The 19,170-nt window shown below is 49.7% G+C and overlaps 1 protein-coding gene across 1 annotated transcript in view; it reads left to right on the top strand.

The window, feature by feature from the left end:
* Sv2b (synaptic vesicle glycoprotein 2B) overlaps positions 1–17,137 on the top strand; it is a 28,365-nt gene extending 11,228 nt beyond the window's left edge. Inside the window, exons 3-12 of the mRNA XM_042698544.1 lie at positions 198–349; positions 4,969–5,102; positions 5,445–5,534; positions 6,869–6,979; positions 8,007–8,095; positions 9,867–10,031; positions 12,500–12,633; positions 13,474–13,674; positions 13,832–13,991; positions 16,132–17,137. Of these exons, the coding sequence (XP_042554478.1) occupies positions 198–349; positions 4,969–5,102; positions 5,445–5,534; positions 6,869–6,979; positions 8,007–8,095; positions 9,867–10,031; positions 12,500–12,633; positions 13,474–13,674; positions 13,832–13,991; positions 16,132–16,315 (1,420 nt within the window). The 3' untranslated portion in view covers positions 16,316–17,137. The remainder of the gene's footprint in view (positions 1–197; positions 350–4,968; positions 5,103–5,444; positions 5,535–6,868; positions 6,980–8,006; positions 8,096–9,866; positions 10,032–12,499; positions 12,634–13,473; positions 13,675–13,831; positions 13,992–16,131) is intronic.
* Positions 17,138–19,170: the final 2,033 nt, after the last annotated feature.

Below are 19,170 nucleotides of genomic sequence, written 5' to 3'. Positions count from 1 at the left end.
GCGCCCAGGCCCTGAGTTCAAGCTCCACGACCACCACCACCACCACCAATAAAAGGATTCTCTATTTTCCTTCCACCCCACACAGGGTAAACAGCTCTGTTCAGCTGCAAAACTGTGCATGATCAATTTTTTTTTTTTTTTGCCATAAGCATTTTTAGTATCTAATTTGATTCTTTCTGGGCTTTTTCTCTCTGCAGGATTGGAGGTTCCCTGCCCATTGTTTTTGCTTATTTTTCTGAATTCTTGTCTCGGGAGAAGCGAGGAGAACACCTCAGCTGGCTGGGAATCTTCTGGATGGCTGGGGGTCTTTACGCATCGGCCATGGCCTGGAGTATCATTCCCCACTACGGTGAGACCCTGGCTTCAAAGAGCCCAGCACCTTCGTCTTGTTGCTGTATTCACGTACAGCTCCCGTGTATCACTGTCATTGTCCTACAAAACCATCGAACGTTACACACCCATTCATGATGTCAATGCTCAATAGAGCACCTGCCTTAAAAAAAAAAAAAAAAAGCAAGGCCCTGGCCCTGGGTTCAAACCTGAGCACCACCAACCAACCAATAAACACACACACACACACACACACACACACACACACACACACACACACACAAAACCAGTGGAAATAGCTTCTTAGTGTTAACACATCTGGGTTTGGTTAACACAGGAAATAGTTTACCAAGAATTGTGTGTGCAAGGGGAGGATTTTCCAAGATCTTATAACCAGCAGCATAGTTCATGGGACTTTAAAACATGGATTTGGATGGAGGAAACAATTGCTATTAGGAGCTTGCAATTTTGTATGAAATGTTACAGAGAACTGGCTAGTGATAGAAGTAGCTGGAAAACAGCTCAGTGCATTACTTCACTAGTCCTAGTCATTTTTCCTTTCGCTGGCTGAGAAATCCAGTAGGTTTTCAAATCCTAGAGGTAGTGAATTGTTTTTATTCCTGTTGGTTGTGAGGCTTGAACTCAGGGCCTGGGAGCTGTCCCTAAATTTTTTTGCTCAAAGCTAGTGCTCTACCACTTGAGCCACAGCTCCACTCCCAGTTTTCAGGTGGTTACCTGGAGATAAGAGTCTCATAGACTTTCCTGCCTGGGGTGGCTTTGAACTGTGATCTTCAGATCACAACCTCTTGAATAGTTAGGATTACAGACGTGAGCCCCTGGAGCCGAGCTAAAGGGGTAGCCCCAGCTGGTCTGGAACTTGTGATCCTCTTTCCTCATCTTCCTCGTTGATTACCAGTGTGCACCGCCATGGCTGGTGGAGGCGTTATAAACGTTTTATCCCAGGTGGACAAAATGTTTTCCTATTTGTTTTGTAAAAAACAAATTCCTCCTCCTCCTCCTCCTCCTCCTCCTCCTCCTCCTCCTCCTCCTCCTCCTCCTCCTCCTCCTCCACCACCTCCTCCTCCTCCTCCTCCTCCTCCTCTTCTTCTTCTTCTTCTTCTTCTTCCTCTTCTTTATGTGGGGTACTTCCAAGCATCCATCTATCTATCTTTCTATCTTTCTATCTATCTATCTATCTATCTATCTATCTATCTATCTATCTATCTATCTATCTATCTATCTATCTATCTATCTATCTATCTATCTATCTATCGATCTATCTTTTACCAGTCTATTTATCTGTTATCTATCTACTATCTGTCTGTCTGTCTATCTATCTATACCTGTCTATCTGTCTGTCTATCTGGCACATTTTTCATACACTTTCCCGTATGAAATCAGTGACTTTTATACTCTATGTTCAAACAGAACATTAATCAAAACAGGCATTGGTTTGGTGGAAACCCATTCTAGAAATCTGGTGGGCTAGGCTATATTATAATAAGGGCAATAATTTAAGCCTTACTTATTTATTTACTTTTTACCAGCACAAAACTGTTTTATTCACAGCACAGCAGACAGTCGATGACATTTCTAGCTAAGACACTGCCCCTCTAACCCACGTGAGGGCAGTGCGGGAAGGGGTTTGCTGTGTGTGTATGTGCCTGTGTGCGTGTGTGGACGGTCCGGGCCACCTCTTTGGTTGCTTTTGTAGGAATGGATGAGGGGAGATGTTGGCATCAGGCATTGAGATGACTCGTGGAGAGGGAAAGCCGCAAAGCTCAGAAGGCTTTCCCAGACACTCATGGGCATGGCCCAGGGAAAAAAAAAAAAAACACAACAAAAAGATGTTCTACTCTGGAAGATTCATTCTCCTTGTGGCTGGTGTGTGTGGTGTTCGGCCTTACAAGTAGGGCAAGCTAACTGTCACAGGACGATTTCTGCCTCCGAATCAGTATCGTTCCAAATATTTGGGGGCAGTTTACCATTTAATTGTATTCAATTTGAGGCCCCAAAGATGTGTGTAATGAACACACTAAAGGCAGGTTACTGAAATTACCATAAAAACCACAGAAGCATGAGGGAATAGTGGATTCTGGATACTGTGTGCATATCATTATAAAGACTGAAAAAAAATGTCTTTCCAGGGCAGGGTGCTTCCTTCTGCTGCTCAGTCTTCCCCGGTTATGCCGTGTTTGGCTGTTGGGTGTTTTCTGATGATTTATTTCTAATGAGGCCAGAACAGATTTTGGACACGAGCTGAGGATGTGTAAATAATGCTATTGTTTTGTGTTTTTTAAAAAATCTCTCTTCCGAGTTGTCCCCTGAAAGCAGGCAAGGCTTTTTAATTAAAATTAAAAGGAGGAAACAAACCCCAGTGAGATGGCACTGCACCACGCTGTGCCAACAGACAGACTCGGAATGAGTCGGTGCCACTGTTGCGGCAGACCATGCCCGAGTCGCCACGTCCCCGTGGCGCTCTGCCTCCTCTGTCCGATCCCTTCCCCACAGAGACAGAGAAGGAAACAGTGGTAGGAACCCTGGATACTGGCTAGGGTCACCTGCCGGTAGGGTAAGTTGTGTCACAGAGGTAGTTACACAAAATGAGCAGCCAACCTTATCTGTCTGTCTGTCTATCTATCTGTCTATCCATCCACCCACCGATCTATCCATCTATCCATCCTTCCAGCTACCTTTTTTCTGTTCATTATCTGTTTATCTATCTGTCTGTCTATATGTATATATGTGCCGGAGCCTGCTGGCAACAAAAGGGAATCCTGAATTAGGGGGCGAGGACGAGAAAAATAAGACAAAGGATGGGGTCGGGAGGTCTGCAGCTCAAGACTGCAGCGTTTATTTTTAACTTTCCCTAATATATACTATTAGAAGTCAAGAGGTAACATAAGGTTACAATAGTCCAGAAAAACAAGGAAAATTTCAGTAAAAACAGAGTGCAGTAAAAACAGGACAAGGTCAGCTGGTAGAAAGTAAAACAAACTCTGCAGACATAGCAGAGCAATCCCGGGCACCTGGTGTTTTTCAAGAAAGCCAGCTCCTTGTACATGCCTTCAAGTGAGCACCAGGGTCAAGATGACCTTTAAACTTTACTGTCGGCTCCCAACATATAAGTATCTACCTATCGATCTATCTATCCATGAATTATGTCTGTCTATCTGTCTGTCTATCTATCTATCATATATATATTTTTGTGTGTGTGTATGCCAGAACTTGGGCTAGCACTCAGGGACTTTTACTCTTGAGAAGCTTTTTTCTGCTCAAGATTGGCACTCTACCTCTTGCAACAAACCTCCATTTCTGGCTTTTTGCTAGTTAATTGGAGATTAGAATCTCATGGACTTTTTCTGCCCTGGCTGGCTTTGAACCTTGTTCCTCAGATCTCAAGCTTGTGAGTAGCTAGGATCACAGGTATGAGCCATCATGCTCAGCATGTTTTCTAAGGAAAGGAATTGGGAATTTTATCTCCAAATCATTACTACCCTCTAAAATTAGAACTCAGTGTTTACATAGTTTTACCCCTGTGTGTGTGTGTGTGTGTGTGTGTGTGTGTGTGTGTGTGTGTGTACTCATGTGCATGTGAGAATGAGTGCCGAGACTTGAACTCAGAGCTTGAGCACTGTCCCTGAGCTCTTTTGTTGAAGGCTAGCATTTTACCACTTGAGTCACAGATCCACTTCTGGCTTTTTGGTGGTTAATTGGAAATAAGAGTCTCATTGACCTTCCTGCCCAGGCTGGCTTCGAACCACAATCCTCAGATATCAGTGTCTTCAGTAGCTAGGATTACAAATGTGAGCCTCTGGTACCCAGCAATACAGTTTTGTCTTTTATGCATCAAGTGTCGTCAGTCTATTTTATACTCCTGGTCTTAAAAAAATATAGTTCTTTTTCTGATCTTTTTAATATAACATCCTTAGCACTAAATATCAGGTAGCTACTTTTTTTGGGTGGTCTGGTCATGGGGCCTGAACTATGGGCCTGGGCGCTGTCCCTCAGCTCTTCAGCTCAAGGCTAGTGCTCTACCACTTGAGCCACAGCACCACTTCTGGCTTTTTGCTTTTTGCTTATGTGGTGCTGAGGAATCGAACCCAGGGCCTCATGCATGCAAGGCAAGCACTCTACCACTGAGCCACCTTCCCAGCCCCTCATGTAGCTATTTCTAAAGAAAAAAAAAATCAAATCTACCTAAGAAGCAGGTGAGTTATTATGGGCTAACAGGAGCTTTCACAGGTTAAAAAAAAAATCTGTGGAGCAATCATCACTTGCATTCAGACTCGATATTCTGGTAACAAAGTGATAATGCCAGGACTTGAACCTTTATCTATGTGATTGCAAAAGCCCAGGCTCTTCCCAGTGTATGTATGGGAACCACATTGTCGGATCCACTCATCTATTGTAGGACACCTGGGCCATCTCCACCACTTGGCTCTTGTGAGTAGTGCAGCAGTGAACATGGGTGTGTGGGCGTCTTTATGGTACCCTGGCTTATGATGCTCTGGCTGGAGGCCCAGGTGTGGTATGGCTAGGTCATAGGGAAGATCTACATTTGTCCTCAGTGCTTTTTGGGTTACTCTTCTGCCTGAGGAAGAGACTGTTTGCCACCAACCATCTGCTTCTCCACAGGCTGGGGCTTCAGCATGGGGACCAGCTACCACTTCCACAGCTGGAGGGTGTTCGTTATCGTCTGTGTGCTGCCCTGTGCCGTGTCCGCGGTGGCCTTGAAGTTCATGCCCGAGAGCCCCCGCTTTCTGCTCGAGGTGAGATTAGAGGCCCCGTCCACCGTGCTGGGCCGACTTCACCCTAGCCAGTCACACCCCCACCTACCCTTTTCCCAAGTGATCACTGCGAGGGGCAGGACCTCACCCCACCGCCCATCCAGCCTGGAAGGTGCGACTTTGCTATTCACCCAAGACGGGCGGCCGGGAGGTGGAGACTCATCCTAATCCTTCTCAGGCCCTCATGTGGTCACTGGTCCACACCCGATCTTTCCAGACTCAAGGCTGTTGCACCCTGTCTGGGCCTGTAGGGTTTTCCAGATTGAACATGAGATTGAACACTTCACCCTTGGGGGCTCCTGTGTCATTCTTGGGTTTTTCCAGATGGGTAAGCATGACGAGGCCTGGATGATTCTCAAACAAGTCCACGACACCAACATGAGGGCCAAGGGGACCCCTGAGAAGGTGTTCACGGTGAGTGTGAGCCACGGGGATCCCCGGAAAGTGTTCACACTGTGCGCCACGGGGGAATCCTGGGAAGGTATTCACACTGAGTGTGCGCCATGGGGGAATCCCGGGAAGGTGTTCACACTGAGTGCCATGGGGGAATCCTGGGAAGGTGTTCACACTGAGTACACGCCATGGGGGAATCCCGGGAAGGTGTTCACACTGAGTGCCATGGGGGAATCCCAGGAAGGTGTTCACACTGAGTGTGAGCCACGGGGGAATCCCGGGAAGGTGTTCACACTGAGTGCCATGGGGGAATCCCAGGAAGGTGTTCACACTGAGTGTGAGCCACGGGGGAATCCCAGGAAGGTGTTCACACTGAGTGTGCGCCACGAGGGAATCCTGGGAAGGTGTTCACACTGAGTGTGCGCCACGGGGGAATCCCGGGAAGGTATTCACACTGAGTGCCATGGGGGAATCCCGGGAAGGTGTTCACACTGAGTGTGCGCCACGAGGGAATCCCGGGAAGGTGTTCACACTGAGTGTGCGCCACGGGGGAATCCTGGGAAGGTATTCACACTGAGTGTGCGCCATGGGGGAATTCCGGGAAGGTGTTCACACTGAGTGCCATGGGGGAATCCCGGGAAGGTGTTCACACTGAGTGTGAGCCACGGGGGAATCCCGGGAAGGTGTTCACACTGTGTGCCACGGGGATCCCCGGGAAGGTGTTCACACTGTGTGCCATGGGGAAATACCGGGAAGGTGTTCACACTGAGTGTGAGCCATGGGGGATCTGGGAAGGTATTCACACTGAGTGTGTGCCACAGGGGAATCCCGGGAAGGTGTTCACACCGAGTGTGAGCCACGGGGGAATCCCGGGAAGGTGTTCACACTGTGTGCCATGGGGGAATCCCAGGAAGGTGTTCACACTGTGTGCCACGGGGATCCCCGGGAAGGTGTTCACACTGTGTGCCATGGGGAAATACCAGGAAGGTGTTCACACTGAGTGTGAGCCATGGGGGATCTGGGAAGGTGTTCACACTGAGTGTGTGCCACAGGGGAATCCCGGGAAGGTGTTCACACCGAGTGTGAGCCACGGGGGAATCCCGGGAAGGTGTTCACACTGTGCGCCAGCTGCCCTTTCCCACCACGCGGCTTCCTGTAACAGCCGCTGTGCCCAAAGAAGATCATCCTTCCAATACTTCCATCACAGTCCTGTCTCTCCTTCCTGTCACTTTGTCATGATTATTCCTTGCATCTCGATGGATGTCTTTCTAGGTTTTCCCTCAGGTAGCGTCCGTTAGAAAAATGATAATAGAAACAAATATATTTCCCCCCCACATCTTTCTTTTGCTTTCCAGGTTTCCCACATCAAAACACCCAAGCAAATGGATGAATTCATCGAGATCCAAAGTTCAACAGGAACTTGGTACCAGCGCTGGCTGGTCAGGTTCACCACCACGTTCAAGCAGGTACAGTCGGGGGTGGGGGGATGTGTGTCCAGTGGAAGGTGGCGCGGTTGGCGTGGGAAGGCTTAGTGGGTGAGAACAGAGGCCACAGCTTTTAAGGCAGCACGATTGCGATGCAGAGGACACAGCTCTGGTTCGGGATGTTCGCTTCCAGCCCATGTGTGTCTCCAACTGGCCATATTGTCCCGGGGGTGCAAACTCTCAAACCTCTGTATCTTTTCTTTGCTCTGCTTTTTTCCAAGGCTGGGGGTTTGACTAGTCTGAGTCAATACCCCTCTCTCTAGAAGTATCCATTTAATCCACAGGAAAAGAAAAGAGAGAGTGAAACCCATGGCTCTTGGAGGGAGCGTTAAGAGACCTGAGGGTGATTTTTTTTTTCCGTGTCGGTGATGAGGCCTGAACTCTGGGCCTGGGCGCTGTCCCTCAGCTCTTCGGCTCAAGGAGAGCGCTCTACCACTTGAGCCACAGCACCACTTCTGGTTTGCTGCTGGTCTCCAACCATTGGAGATTAGAGTCTCACAGACTTTCCTGCCTGGGCTGGCTTTGAACTGCGATCCTCAGATCTCAGCCTCCTGAGTAGCTAGGCTGACAGGTGTGAGCCACCAGCGCCCAGAGGGTGATTCTTTTCTGGGGGAAAATACCTTTTCTCCAGGGAGCTGGACCCTGGAGGCAGGGAATAAGTCAGCTGCTGGGAGTTGGGGTAGCTGAGCAGCTACCCGTCTAGGGAGACCGCATGGGGCTCAGGATGGATGGACAGTAAACGTTTAGATTCCCACCCATGCCCACAGTCAAGGAGCAGAGCTCACGACTCTCCGTAAGGTAGTGCTGTGACATCCTAACTCAGGGCGCTTTCAGTCACATCATCGTACGCGCTCTCTGGAGAGCGGCCAGCGAGGGGAGATGAATTCCCTTGGTCATGGGTCAGAGCTGCCCGCGTCAGGGAGAAACGCAGGGGTCTGTGCCCTCAGCTTGTTGGGGACCATCCGAGAGATGAGCTCTTCCAACCCCCCTTCTCTGATCCGTGCCACAGGTCTGGGATAACGCGCTGTACTGCGTGCTGGGCCCCTTCAGAATGAACACCCTCATCCTGGCCGTGGTCTGGTTCACCTTGGCGTTAAGGTAAGTTCTGCCCAACTCGGGCGCCCACATCGTGGTCTCCTGGACTCATTGAGGGTCACCATCAAGTGTCAGCACCTGGAGTGCTGGCCTTCTAGACTCAGATGGAGACATTACCAGGGAAGCCTGGCCCTGCCCCGCCTCAAATGCTCCCAGCCCAACTAGGAGAGAATGTTTGTTTGTTTTCAAAGCCAACGACACTGGATGATGACAGGTTTGGTTTTGTTTTAAAGAAAAACACCTTATTTCTATTTATTCGTGGGTAACTTCATTTCCTGGCCTAGGTGATGGATTGCAATGTTGGAGCAACAATCAGCATTGTACCCTCTGCCCCCCCGCCCCACTTCCTTCTGCCTCCTGTACGTAATCGTTGTGGATTTTCTATGCGTCCTTCCAGCGATGTGCAAGCAAATAATTATATATGCTTATTTATTTCTTCCTCCTTTTCTTATTCAAAAGAACATACTTTGCATTTGCTTTTTTGTATTCTATGACCTAGTCTGGAGCTGTGTGTGGACTAATACAGGAATTCCTTCCTTCCTTTCTTTCCTTTCTTTCCGTCTTTCTTTCTTTTTGTTGATTGTGGGATTTGAACTCAGGATCTGGGTACTATCTCTGAGCTCTTTTTGCTCAAGGCTGGTGCTCTACCACTTAGAGCCACAGCGCCACTTGCAGGTTTTGGTGGTTAAGTGGAGATAAGAGTCCCACAGACTTCTCTGCCGGGGCTGGCTTTGAACTGTGATCCTCAGATCTCAGCCTCTTGAGTAGCTGGGATGACAGGTGTGAGCCACCAGCGCCCGGCCCCCTCAGGGTTTTCTTTATTCTTCTTTATGGCTACTGCCTAGCGACCTACAGTAAAATATCACAGGGCCTTATCCTATGCCAGGGCCTTGTCACCAGAATGCAGGAAGTTTCCACAATGAGGAATCCTGTTTGCAGGCCACTCTGAATTGGGGCAGGCTCATCAATGGATCAGTTCCCAGAAGAGTAACGCTCTGGAAGAACAGGAAATTCAGGGAAAGCACTTGTCAACCTACAACCTACAGTCTCACCAAGAGAGAAGACTTTGAGGTTTGGACAGGCTCATCGCTGAGAAGGGAACAATACGGTTTTAAGTTGTAGTTTTCTTATTATCGGTAGGACTGAACGTATTTTTTTTCCAGGCATAAAATAGTATCATTTGCCAACAGAAATAGTTTTGTTTTGTGATTTTGCATTCACATATATGTATATAGGATATGTAGATAGGTAATACATATACTTATCTATATGCTTATCTATGCACACACACACACACACACACACACACACACACACACACACACACACCGTTTTCTCTCTTATTTAACCAGTTGGCCAAGATCTACAGCAGGAAGGCAAATAGCCATAGTTTTAGTAGTGCCACTGGGTGTCTTGTCTTGTCCCTAGCATCATATTTCCTTATTCATTAAGCTTCTAGCTTTTGAGCTGAGCTATCTCATTTTTTTCCCTATGTGTTAAGAAAGTGTCTATGAGCCCATAATCTATTAGAGTTTTTTTTCTTTTTAATCAGAAATGAATTTCGTAGTGCTTTCCTAGCCTCTGTGGAGCCAGTCATGATTTTGTCCTTACGCCTATGAATTTGCCGAGTTCTGTCTTGCTAGATTTTCTGATCACAGACGGAGTCGCAGCACTGACAGCGAGCTGGGTGCTCCCTGCCCCTCCTCCCCCCCCCCTCCCCCCCGCCTCCCGAATCTCGAGGCTCAGCTCAGATGCTCTGTCCTCTCCGCTGCAGTTACTACGGGCTGACCGTCTGGTTTCCCGACATGATCCGCTACTTTCAAGATGAAGAATACAAGTCGAAGATGAAAGTGTTTTTCGGGGAGCATGTGTACGGCGCCACGATCAACTTCACCATGGAAAACCAGATCCACCAGCACGGGAAGCTGGTGAACGACAAGTAAGCGTGCACGCGCACACTCACGGTGCTGGCCTGGCCCCTCGCACACCCGTCCGATCCAGGGCGACTGAGGCTGATCCCCCAGTCACCCTCCTGCCCCTCACCACCCCGGCTTCATCCGAGGAGGGTGCAGCCATTCCCCTGAGGACGGTCACCCGGCCACGTGTCCCCAGAACCTGATCACTGTGCGGGCAGGATCACAAGGCCATCCATGCCCATGCCCCCGCCATATTCAAGAAGTTTCTATTCCCTTCTAGAAGTGAAGTCAGCAAGCTCACTGGCTTGCGAGGTTGCGTGCATGTGTGCGTGTGCGTGTGCATGCATGTGCATGTGCATGTGTGTATGCGTGCATGCACAGGCTACTCAGGGGACCCAGAAACTAGCAGCCAACAGCTCTCACTGCTGACAGAAATAACCTATGGCCTGCCTGTCGAGCTACACTGCTTTGATTCTGGAAGGTTCCCCCTGCTGGGATGCCACAGCCCTGGCCTTTCACCCGGTACGAATCTCGTAGGGTTGATCGCTGCTCTGTGGTCATCCAGGGCTGTGCGGGGAGCACACTGGCTGCCTAGTGTTAGGAGGGAAGTCCCTCTCCGTGTCCTCCCTCCGTCTGAGCCGCAGCACAGTGGAGATGTCACTCTGAGGTGCATCAGCTGCTGACGCTGAGCAGCTCAGAGTCTTCTGGAATGTGTTGCGCAGGCCCACTGGGCTGTGACTGAGGAGTGGGAAGACGGTCACGGGTCACGGGCTGGTGGCGGGAACACCGGCCCCAGGACCCCACGTCCGTGACACCAGCCACTCCGTACTTACCACTGTGGACTCGGTGCCCCGACTTCCCACGGCCGGGGCACGCGCCCACCCCTCCCCCAGCCGCACCTGTCTGGCGTGGGTCAGGTCTGAGGAGGCCCCGGCCCTACGTGGCTTGCACCGATCTCGGCAGGTGTGAAGGGTCGCTGTGGTATGAGCTGAGAATGTGCAGGCCCGAAGGAGAATGTTCTCTCGACAAAGATGTGGCCGTTGGAGAAGGCTTAGCTCTGGATCTTTTGTCTTGGAGAGGAACATGTAGGACTCAGGATAGTTCATTAAAAATGGTGCTCAAAATTTCCAGCTAGCCTTTTTGTTTTGTTTTGTTGGTTATCGGGCTTGAACTCAGGGCCTGAGTGCTGTTTTTGAGCTGCTTCTGCTCCAGGCTAGTGCTCCACCACTTTGAGCCACAGCTCCATTTCCGGTTTTTCTGGTGGTTCACTGGAGAAAAGAATCTCACGGACTTTCCTGCTTGGGCTGGCTTTGAACCGCGATTCTCAGATCTCAGCCTCCTGAGTAGCTAGGATGACAGGTGTGAGCCACCAGCACCTCACTTCAGATAGTTTTTTTTTTTTTTTTTTTTAAGATGCTGAAGCTCAATGTCAAATATCTGCCCTCCTCCCCCCCATGTCCAGATGTCCACACACACTGCATAGACAGGGCCGAGTTCCTGTAATCTACCTAGAGTGGCCACTGTGGAGACACAAACCCAAGGCTGGAGGGAGTGGACGGCAGCTTCCCCCAGGTGCTCTGTCCTCTGAGCACTTTAAAAAGATTTCCCCCCCCCCAGACTGTAGAAGTGATGGACAGAGGGTTACAGTCACAGAAGGCAGGCAAGGAGGGCATAGCTCTTTGGACAGTGAGTGCTCTGAGCACTCTCCCAAGAGTCAGAAATGGTGCTCTGAGTATACCAAAGTGAAAATGCTGCCCTTGCTCTAAGAACAGACTTTGGAGACAAAGGGATGTGCAGATAGCTAGACATCCACTTAGTGTGGAGAGAGAGAGAGACAGAGACAGAGACAGAGACAGAGAGACAGAGAGAGACACAGACACAGACACAGAGCACAGAGACAGACAGACAGAGAAAGAGAGAAGGAGGGAGAGGGGGAGGGGAAGGGGGAGGAGAAGGGAAAGGGGGAGGAAGAGGGAGAGGGAAAGGGGGAGGAGGAGGGAGAGGGATAGGGGGAGAGAGAGAGGAGCCCCCTCTACCAGACTCCCAGGGTTCAGCCAGGCTCTGTTGTGACATGAAGGAATTAATAATGGCAATGACAGTGACAATAATTCCAATAACAAATCACAAGCGACGCCACCCTCCCCGAGCAGGGCCGTGCGCCAGTCCGCAGCTTTATCTGCCTGAGAGGAACCATTGACACTGATTTCAAAAAACAACAAAGCAAGGAAACTCCATAAAAATGTTCTCTGCTTCTTTTCTTGAGCTGCGCCGCCATCTGCTGGCGGGGAGGGAGATTGCACCGCCTCATCTTGGCAAACCCCAGAGCCTGACGGGGAAACGGGTTTCATTAGAAAGTTATGCTCTGGAATCTGTCATCTTAGGGTTCTTGGTCTCGCCTTTCTAAATTTTTGTTTCCACTCTGGGTTCAAATCTCCTTTCTTAAAAACTGTGTCGGATGACTCACCCAGGGATATGCGGTCCGTCCCCACAGGTTCACAAAGATGTACTTTAAACACGTCCTCTTTGAGGACACGTATTTTGACAAGTGTTATTTCGAAGACGTCACCTCGACGGATACCTATTTCAAGAACTGCACCATCGAATCCACCTTCTTTTATAACACAGGTGAGAACACACACAGTTCCAGGAGCACGTGACCGGGGTGGGTGTGACCAGGATGTAGCTAGGGGCTGCAGGAAAAGAAGGCATTGGTAGACACCGGTGCTGAGCCTTCGGGAGGAGAAATGGATTTTAGCCTCAGAGTTGGCTTACATTAGGTGCACAGAATTCACCAAGGAACTTAGTTGATCTGCCTCTCGGTTGCTTGTTTTGTGGTTGGTCAAGTGGGGCTTGAATTCTGGGCCTGGGTGCTGTTCCTGAGCTCTTCAACCCTTCCTGAGCTCTTCAGCTCAAGGCCAGCACTCTAACATCTTAAGCCCACAGTGTCACTTCCGGTTTTCTGGTGGTTCATTGGAGATAAGAGTCTCACGGACTTCCCTGCCCAGGCTGGCTTCAACTTGTGATCCTCCAATCTCAGCCCCCTGAGTAGCCAGGATGACAGGCGTGAGCCACCAGTGCCCGGCTACCCCTCAGTTTCGATCATATATAAAACAGAAGCAAAAGCTCAGGTTAAATCTCCCGTGACTCTGGACTCCATGTCCGTCTTACGGGTTCCGAAGCCAAGGAGCCTCGCGCTGAGTGAGCTGGCCGCAGATATCCTCTGTGTCACCCAGCGGGTTCAAACACCACCCAGGACTTAGCAATGACCCTCAAGTTAACGGGAGGCTCACTCTTCCCTAGGGTGGGGATGTGGCAGGTTGTTATCCTTCTGGAGGTATCTCCAGTCATCCACTCTTGGCCATGTGTCGCTCCGATCTGTGATCACCAGTGTGCAGGACTTCCTTCCGGCCCTCCTCTCCCCCCCCAACTCCCACCAACCAAAGGCTTCCCTCCTGCTCTCCGCAGACCTCTACAAGCACAAGTTCATCCACTGCCGCTTCATCAACACCACCTTCCTGGAGCAGAAGGAGGGCTGCCACATGGACTTCGAGGAAGACAACGACTTCCTGATTTACCTCGTCAGCTTCCTGGGCAGTCTGTCCGTGTTGCCCGGGAACATCATTTCTGCCCTGCTCATGGACAGAGTCGGGAGGCTGAAGATGATGGGTGAGCCGCCAGAGGTGTCACCTGGGCCGCCCCTCCCACCCCCCCCCGCCCCCCCCGCCACGGGCACTTCAGGCTTACCTCTGTGGGGAGATGGGCTAGTCCCTGGGGGTGACAGACTTGCTCAAGACCCCCCCGTCAACCTTCGTTCCCTCTGCAGGGGGGTCCATGCTGATCTCAGCCGTCTGCTGCTTCTTCCTGTTTTTCGGCAACAGCGAGTCTGCGATGATCGGCTGGCAATGTCTGTTCTGTGGCACCAGCATCGCAGCCTGGAACGCCCTGGGTGTGATCACAGTGGAGCTGTACCCCACCAACCAGAGGTCAGTTCTTCCCCGGGGGAGGGGGAGGGGGTCCCCCTCCAGGACCTGTGTGGGTGGACGTCTGTCTACCACTAATTCCCACACCATGGGCGGCCATCTTGGTCCCAGGTGGTCATGCACCAAACAGCCCTGGGGTAGTTGTTGGGTTTTTCAGCACCTGGTGGAGGCGTGGAGGCGGTGGCCGAGGGCCTGAGATCCTAGGGTAAGGAACAAAAGCCAAGAGCAGATTACATCCAAGAGAGAGGGGAAAGAGGGAGAAGAGGGCTGTGTAATCAAGAGAGGCGAGGGGCTGGGAAGGTGGCTCAGTGGTAGAGCGCTTGCCTTGCATGCTCAAGGCCCTGGGTTTGATTCCTCAGCACCACATAAGCAAAAAGAAAAAAGCCGGAAGTGGCGCTGTGGCTCAAGTGGTAGAGCGCTAGCCTTGAGCTGAAGAGCTGAAGGACAGTGCCCAGGCCCAGAGTTCAGGCCCCACGACCGGACCCAAAAAAAAAAAAAAAAAGAGAGGCGAGAATACACCTGTGTGTGGGAGAGAGGGGAGGGGAGAGCTGGAATAACACAGGGAGCAAAGAGAAGTAAAGGTGGGAAGGAGGAATGAAAATCCAAGGTGCTTATAGAGCCTATGGCAGGGATGCCCAAAGTTTACCTTCGTTATAGGCAAGCCATGTGGCAAAGGGCCTCATTTATAGGCCTACAGTTCACACTGGGACTCAGTAGCTGTTTCTTCTCACCGAGAGGCATTGCGAAATTTAAGGATGACCATGGTGGACCCGTGGTCAAAAAGATGAAAGAGTGTGGGATATGTGTAAATGGAATTCTGAAAAACACACTAATGATATACCCCCACATTAGCGACAGAGGTAGCAGGACTTGGGGAGCTATGGAAAATTATGCCACCCATCTTTTTTTTTTTTTCAAAAAAAATAATAATAAGGGGAGGGAAGATGATCAATGATCATTATTTGGCTAGAATGACACCTAGGAAACTCATGAGAGTGAGCTAAAGGGACAAGTAGAAGGTTGTCAGTAAGGAACCAACTTAATGACATATGTGTTTGTATACATGGAGGAGAAAAAAAAGTTAAAAAGGCCACTAAAGTCCATCTGATGATAACATCCTTTGGCATCCGTATGAAACAGCCACAAGACAAAAACCAGGAATCTGTGAAGACAGCAACGATTTCAGTTTATGTCATGATACCTCCTGTTTTGACAAGCTTTGATTTTTTTGTCCCCTAACATACACGAGTACATCTTCCCTCTAGGAGTTTGGGGAAAGAAATTATTCCCGAACTATGTGTTTGGAAAAGCATGCATGTGAAGACATATACCAGAGAGTATTACACACAAAAACACTAGGTTCCGGGTTACAAAGCTATGGAGTGGCTCAGCTGTAAATAGCAAAGCAAAGAGTGCAGAAATAGGCTGAGGCTGTTGGCCTTTGGCAAGAATTAGTTGAGAAGGGGGTGGTGCTGGAAATACTGCCCTGGTATTATAGATGAGGTCATGATGGCAGGCTAAGGGTTAATAGGTTTGACAGACAGTAACCTGGAGAGAAACCCCAAATAATATCCCCCAGGATGAGAGCCATCTTTTTTCCAGAGATTAAGCCTGAACAAAAATGAACAATAACTAAATAAGGAGATTAAAGACTAGAGAGCTGAAGGCCACTCAGGATGTCTCTTAGAATGCCTCTTCCTCAGTAGCTGCCACTTACCTTCCATCTCATTGGTCGAGAAGAAGTCACTTGGCCGGCAGCAGCAAGGGGGCCTGGGAAATGTAGTCTTCACATGCGGAGAAGTGGCCTATAGGGATAGTTTGCTGCCACTAGAGGGTGCTATGGAGCAGGGACACCAACACATCTCTGCTTTATTCTTCAATCCGGCACTAGGAGCTCTACCTTTAAGCCGTTTAAGAAGAGATGAATTAGAAAAGATTGTTTGTTTGTTTTTAAAGCCTGAGGGCAATTCTCCAAAATGTTGATAGCAGCGACAGCTTTAGATCTCTTTCCATCTTCACATTATTCCTTATTTCTAATTTTGACTAAAGCAAGAATGTGTCGCAACCAGGAAAGCCTCCTGTCTTCTCCATCTAACGAGGTGCAAGGGTTTGAGGCGCTGATTCCACTCCTCTCCTTTTGCAGGGCAACAGCCTTTGGTATCCTCAACGGATTGTGCAAGTTCGGAGCCATCCTGGGAAACACCATCTTCGCTTCATTCGTGGGGATAACCAAGGTGGTCCCCATCCTCCTCGCTGCTGCTTCTCTGGTTGGGGGTGGCCTGATTGCCCTCCGCCTGCCCGAGACTCGAGAGCAAGTTCTGATGTGAACCAGCGGTGGGGAAGAAGATACGGCGAGAAACTCGGGCCCGGACATGTCAATACAGCCATACTTCCCGCCTGCCACTGTCCACGGCGACACCTCAGCTGGCACAGGCGGAGAGGTGGACTTTGTGATCTCTACTTTAGGACCCACTTCAGCTGTCCATAACGTTTGTAACTCAGGTGACTGATTTGGGGGTGGCCCCCGAGTCACCCCTTAGAAATCCAGATCTTTGTGCTTAGCCTCCATCCTCCTCGGCCTAAGGTGGGAAGAGAACTCCCACGCCAGGATACACACCACACAGGGAGCCTGCGTGTCTCCAGTGAGAGGAAAAAGGACTCTCATGGAGTTCAGGGGGATCCCAGTGACCTGAGGATTCCTCCACTCGGTGGGAAAGTCCAGTCATCACGTGGCTGTTGAAGAACAGGATACAAATGTTTTTTACATTTTAAACATCATTGTCCTCTCTCCCATTGAGATTTGCCATAATAGCATTGAAGAGATTCGGATAGAGAAAACGAAATAAGCGAGATCTTTAGAGACCAACTTCCCTCCCTCCACCCCTGCCCCAAAGTCTTCAGCTGTACTTGATACCATGGTACATTTAAGAATCACATGTATCCCTGTTTTGCTCTAGGCTAAGAAACTCAATGGGGTAGGCAGCCTGTAAACCAAGTTTGTATATAAGTATCTTCCGTTTTCTTTGCACAAATGGTAGCTGCAAGTATTTGCCAGCATTTTAGCCATATTTGGGGAGAACCTGGTATTCAAGGTTCTGAACTATGGGATCCAGGAAAAGCAAGCAAAATTTCTTATAGCCATTGGAGTCGCTGCGGGCAGGATTCACCTTGCAAACTCCCTCTGTGTGTGTGTGCGCATGCGTGCGCAGTCTCTTTTAATCCAGGTACTTTTCTCCCAGTGAGCAGAGGCGTTTAGCACACAGGTCATTAGGGAAGCTCACGTGGATGGGACCACTTATGGCACGTGACTCTGCTTTTCACCTAGAAACACTTGCAAGAAGCATCCGGTGTCTCTGGCGTTCTCTTTGTAGGTGAGGAGGAAACAAGAGGGGGAGTTGGGGCGTGGGATGGGGTCACACTGGCCACAGTTCTTCCAAGTGTGGATTCTAGCAGCGAAACACGGTGCACGTGTGTCCTGCTGCCCGGAGGTGTGGAGGTGACGCACGTGTTCTAGCTCAGGGCTTTTGGAACACAAGCCATTGAACAGGGACTGATGGAATAGAATGGATGATCGAACAGATTTTTTCTCTTCAGTGCTCACAAAGTTCTTTCCTGAGATCCAATGTGGTGCAGGGACAGGGCGGTGGATGGAAGGTTAGAGAGCAGACCCAGGATAAACTTCTTTGCAAGGGTCAGCAAGAGACAGAAGACTGGAACCCAAGGAAAAGGAGCTTTTATCCATCAGAGCTGTCTGGCCATGGAAGGCCAGAGGCTAAGGTGTTCCTGTCTGGGGGTGTGGGGTGATGGTGGTGGGGATGGGGGGCAGTGAACTTGCCCAGAGCAGGATCACAAGTACTAGCTCACGACATCATGCACAACACACCCTAGAACTCAAAGCGCTACATTTCCCTGTCAGAACTCTCCAGAAGCTGAAAAGCAGAATAAGAATGACCACCTTGAGTGTTTTGTTGGTTCTGGGGAGAGCCTGAGGTCTGGTGATAGTTCAAGTTATCTTTCTGTAATTCTCTGAACTAATAAAACAGGTCAGCAGGGGGAAAGAATACATCTTAGAACACCTTTGCCCTCCCTCAATCCGAGATCAACTTTCAGGGTTAAAATGCAAGATGAGTTTTACTAGTTAGACATGTTTACTCTGCTTCCTTTGTGCCCTTTTCTTTATTCGGGGCTCTCTTTTTGTACTGTGCAGGAAAGAAATACATATAAGCTCCGATTGACACCCTGACTCCCACAAATAGAAATATTATATATACATATATAAATATACCAGTGTGTATTAACGTTTCTCAGTGTTTTAACGGACATAATGCCACATCCGTAGTGGCAGCCAGTATAACATAGCTGTAATATACTTTGTCCATATTCTTGTGATGTGAACGGCAGAGTCTAGGATGGCAAGAGACAGCTGATCAATGCCTGGTCCCCTTATTATTCAGCGGGATAGTTCAGCTTCCCAGGCAGCTATCAGGCCAGGAATTAGCAAGATGGTGTCTGCGTGAGTAGTTAGAAGGATCTTGCAGACTTAAAGTCTAATGTTCTTTTTCTTTTTGAGCGCAGGAGTGGCTGTCATGACCTGCGGGTTAATGCCACTTAGTTTTGGAGCTCTGACTTCTGCATTGCCTTTCTGGGTTAAGTATCGTTTAAGTATTTCTCAGGACCTGAGACTTGACCGCTGGTACCCGACCCCATCTCCGATGCTGTCACTCCAAGCTCCATCACCGTCTCCATGGCAGGTGGTTGGGGGTCGATCTTCAGCATTCCTGCTGTTCCCTTTTTCCCTTTTCTTTCCTGTTTCCTCTTGAGAAATTCCCAGTGGCATCCGTGGGGGCGGGGGGGGCAGGTGACACAGGGGTCCAGCACCCCACCCTGGAGTGAGTCTGGCTGTCTTGGGCAATGCATGTTAGGACCGAGCCAGAGCGGAGATCCTTCCAACACGCTCCCCTCGGCGGTGTCATCCGTGCCGATTTCTCATCTATTCGTTTTATTAAAAAAAAAAATAGTGACAGAGGCGTGCCCGTTTGTGAAGTTTGTCGCACGTCCACCTGAAGACCGGACCTCTTGTGCACCACGGGACTTGATGATGAAAAAGATGAAGAATACAAAATGTAACTGTCAGCAGACACCCCGGGGAAGGGGGCTGGGCATGATTTCTCAGGCACCCCCG

Source organism: Dipodomys spectabilis, unplaced genomic scaffold, assembly GCF_019054845.1.
Source record: "Dipodomys spectabilis isolate Male_0828 unplaced genomic scaffold, ASM1905484v1 ptg000233l, whole genome shotgun sequence".
Taxonomy (NCBI): domain Eukaryota; kingdom Metazoa; phylum Chordata; class Mammalia; order Rodentia; family Heteromyidae; genus Dipodomys; species Dipodomys spectabilis.
The sequence above is the reverse complement of the archived record's forward strand: the minus strand, read 5'-3'. Positions and strand labels throughout refer to the sequence as shown.